This window comes from Carlito syrichta, unplaced genomic scaffold (genome assembly GCF_000164805.1).
Source record: "Carlito syrichta isolate Samal-C Ts95f unplaced genomic scaffold, Tarsius_syrichta-2.0.1 Scaffold307184, whole genome shotgun sequence".
In the NCBI taxonomy this organism is placed as follows: Eukaryota; Metazoa; Chordata; class Mammalia; order Primates; family Tarsiidae; genus Carlito; species Carlito syrichta.
The window spans coordinates 192,009-195,096 of record NW_007251280.1 but is presented as its reverse complement, the minus strand read 5'-3'; the positions used below and the strand labels follow the sequence as shown (position 1 = coordinate 195,096).

At 51.3% G+C, this 3,088-nt stretch overlaps 1 protein-coding gene across 3 annotated transcripts in view; it reads left to right on the top strand.

Moving 5' to 3' along the window:
- The first annotated feature begins 305 nt into the window (after nt 1-305).
- YTHDC1 (YTH domain containing 1) overlaps nt 306-3,088 on the top strand; it is a 41,185-nt gene continuing 38,402 nt past the window's right edge. For 2 of the 3 annotated variants that reach the window (XM_021715540.1, XM_008064047.2), the window contains exon 1: nt 306-695. In XM_021715540.1, coding sequence (XP_021571215.1) covers nt 668-695 — 28 coding nt within the window. In that variant the 5' untranslated portion in view covers nt 306-667. The remainder of the gene's footprint in view (nt 696-3,088) is intronic. The other variant, XM_021715539.1, reaches the window with a different exon arrangement.

The window sequence follows — 3,088 nt, the reverse complement described above, 5'->3', positions numbered from 1 at the left end:
CAGACTGGTCCCAGTGAAGTCCCTGATTTCCTGAGACTCAGGAGTCTTGTACGGCGACAAGCAGCATGCGTGCCTCCTGCTGAGGTCTGCCAGGGCCTCGGCTCATCGTTCCAGGTGGGACACGGGCGGATGTACGCAGTCCGGCAGAACCTAAACAACCCGGGAGACCACACCGCAGCAAAGTAGATGCGTCCCGGGCACATCTGGCCGAAAGGGGCGGGGCGACGCGTTGACGTCACGTCACGTTCCTTGGCCCGCCCCGCCTCCCCGTCCCTCTCCGCACTGTGACGTTCCCAGAGCGGAACGAAGCGTAAACAGCGCAGGGCATTTCGGGAGCGGGATTGTTTCACTCAGGAAGCAGGCTCCATTTTAGCGCCGCCCGCCGTCGCCATCTGTTTCCCTTCCCTCCCCCTCGCCCTCGCCCGGGTCTGAGCCCCCACGGGAAGGCTGGGCCGAGGCCACCGGAGGCTAGGGTGAAAGGAAGGCAAGGAGAAAGGGAGGAAGCGGGAAGAGTCAAGGAGGGTGAGTGCTAGAGGCCCCGTGCGAAACGCGCAGCCGGGCGGACGGACTGACGGACGGGCCTGTGCTACTGCTGCCGCGGCTGCGGCGCCCGCGCGGGTCGCGTCCGAGCGGCGGCGGCGGCGGCGGCGGCAACCTGAGGGGAGCAATGGCGGCCGACAGCCGGGAGGAGAAAGGTTAGTGCGGAGAACGGTGATGGGCGGAGGCGGGGCGCGGGAGCGGGGTGAGGCGGCGGTGGTCGTCGTTGCGGGGCGGGGCGGGGGGGTTAGCCTGCCTCGCGCGGAGCCGGTCGCCAGCACCCCCGGCAGTCGGACTCCCTGAGCGAGACCCGGCCCGCCCTCTCGTCCTCGGTCTACCTGGGGCCGGACGCCTCGCCTCGCCTCGCCTCGCCTCGCCTGGGGTTTTTCTCTGATCCGGATTTCACGCCTGACTTTCCGTGTCGCTGTCCTGGGCGCGGCTGAGGGAGGGCCTGCTCGGAGTTGCGGGCCCCGGAGCTTATTTCCTGGTAGGAAGAGGCGGACGTCACGCGTCTTTCCAGGACCACCCTTTTCTGTTAGGCTGGATTTCGGAAACCCTTCGTGCTGCGATCCGCGCTGATTTTCGAGTAAGTGAGCCAGGGTCAGAAGTGGCCCGGGTAGGTCGTTAATTTCAAGAAGCGTCTCCAAGTGAGGCCTGGCGTTTCCTGTCACAGAGGCGGACCGGCAAGGATTAGGATTGCCCGGTTTGTTCCTCGAATACTTATTTTGAAAAAATAAAGCGATATGTGAAAAGATGGGGATGGGTCCCGGCCGAGGCTTTGCAGAGAAATCCTGGCTACTGTTCTGCTGGAAACACGCTGTGTGTAGACTGCTGGGCTCAAGTGAGAGGGTCGGAGGGATACCATTTCAATGAAATTTGGGAAGAAATAATTTTGTTAAAACGGAATGTTCTGTCTTCTGAACCGCGGAACTCCCAGACCCTAGAGATGTACACGTAGATCCTGGATCCATACCTGTCGGGAGAGAGGTCTCCATCAGAGGCTGTCTTAAGACCCTTTTCAACCCGAAGATTAACAGGGTGATAGTTTTGCAAAGGTATAGTGGGTGAAACATGCAACACAAGTCGCTGCCTTGTATCCACTGTCTCTTCTGTGTGGCTAATTAATTTGGGGTGGGAGTAAAGGGGGCTCTTACAGGCCTGTGGTCCCCTCTTCTTCGATTTTCCAGGTTTCTGCATCAGGAGTCTTCGTGTTTCAGTGAACGGGGGACAAGCCTGGAAAGTGAAGTGGGTGTTTAAAGATATTGCTGTTATCCTAAAGCAGTTTTATTTTTCATCTTTAAACTAAATTTTGCCCCTGCCCGCTTTTGAGAATCCTGAAGGAATGTGAACATAGGCTTGGCACGGTGTCAGGAAGTAAAGGAAAGTGCTTTTAGTTAGTAAACTCAGTTATGTTTATCATAATCAGTAAACATTTGGTTGCATAATTTATGAGCCGTGTCTATGGGAGTCTGTAGTTGTGGTAGCTGAGATGAACCAAGCACAAAATGAGTAAATTCAGTACTTCTCAAGAATTCATTGTCTGTTAAGATGACCATGCAAGTTACAGTAATGCAAATTGAAGAAGAAAAATAGATTACTTATCAACAAGGGGGCCTGAATGAAGCATATTTGTATACCTAACCCTTAACTGTACCCCACAATATCAAAATAAAAACTATCGATTAAATTTAAAAAAAAAAGAAAAATAGATTACTTAGAAGTTTTATTTTAGCAATGAATTTAGTATGATGATGAGTCCAAATACATAAAGCTTATAACTAATACTGGGAAGCAGCAATGTCACCTATTACTGATTCATAGAATACATCGTCCATTTGCTTTTTTTAACTTAATTTTTATAACAACTTCTCTATTTCAACAGCTCCGATATAAGCGCTTGTCTTTATAGTTTATTTTTATTTTTTGAGTTGGAGTCTCACTCTGTCCCCCAGACAGGAGTGCAGTGGCATGCTCCTGGCCACTGCAGCCTCAATCTGCTGTACCCCGGCTATCCTTCCACCTCAGCCTTCCAAGTAGCCAGAACTACAGGCATGTGCACCATGCCCGGCTAATTTTTGATTTATTGTAGAGATGAGGTCTCGCCAAGTTGCCTAGGTGGGTTTCAAACCCGCGGGCTCAGGCAATCCACTTGCCTCGGCCTCCCAAAGTGCTGGGATTACAGGCTGAGCCACCGAGCCCGGCCATCTTTATAGTTTAGAATAAAAATTGGTTTTGGGCTACATGGGAAGTTGGCACATACCTACTGGAATTGCTTTTTTAATTTTGGAAGAGTTCTAGGATAACCCATAAGGTGTATCACTTGATCATTTTCACATATCTAGATTTATAGTTAGAATCAATACTTTACTCTTCCATTCCTTAAAGGAAAAGTGGGAGTCGCTTAAGTACTTTATTGTCATCAGTTATCTTAACTATTAAGAAATTATAAAGATATAAACCCTATCAAAATCTTAGTAATGTGGCCGAGTTCAGTGGCTCAGCCTATAATCCCAGCACTTTGGGAGGCCGAGGTGAGTGGATTGCCTGAGCC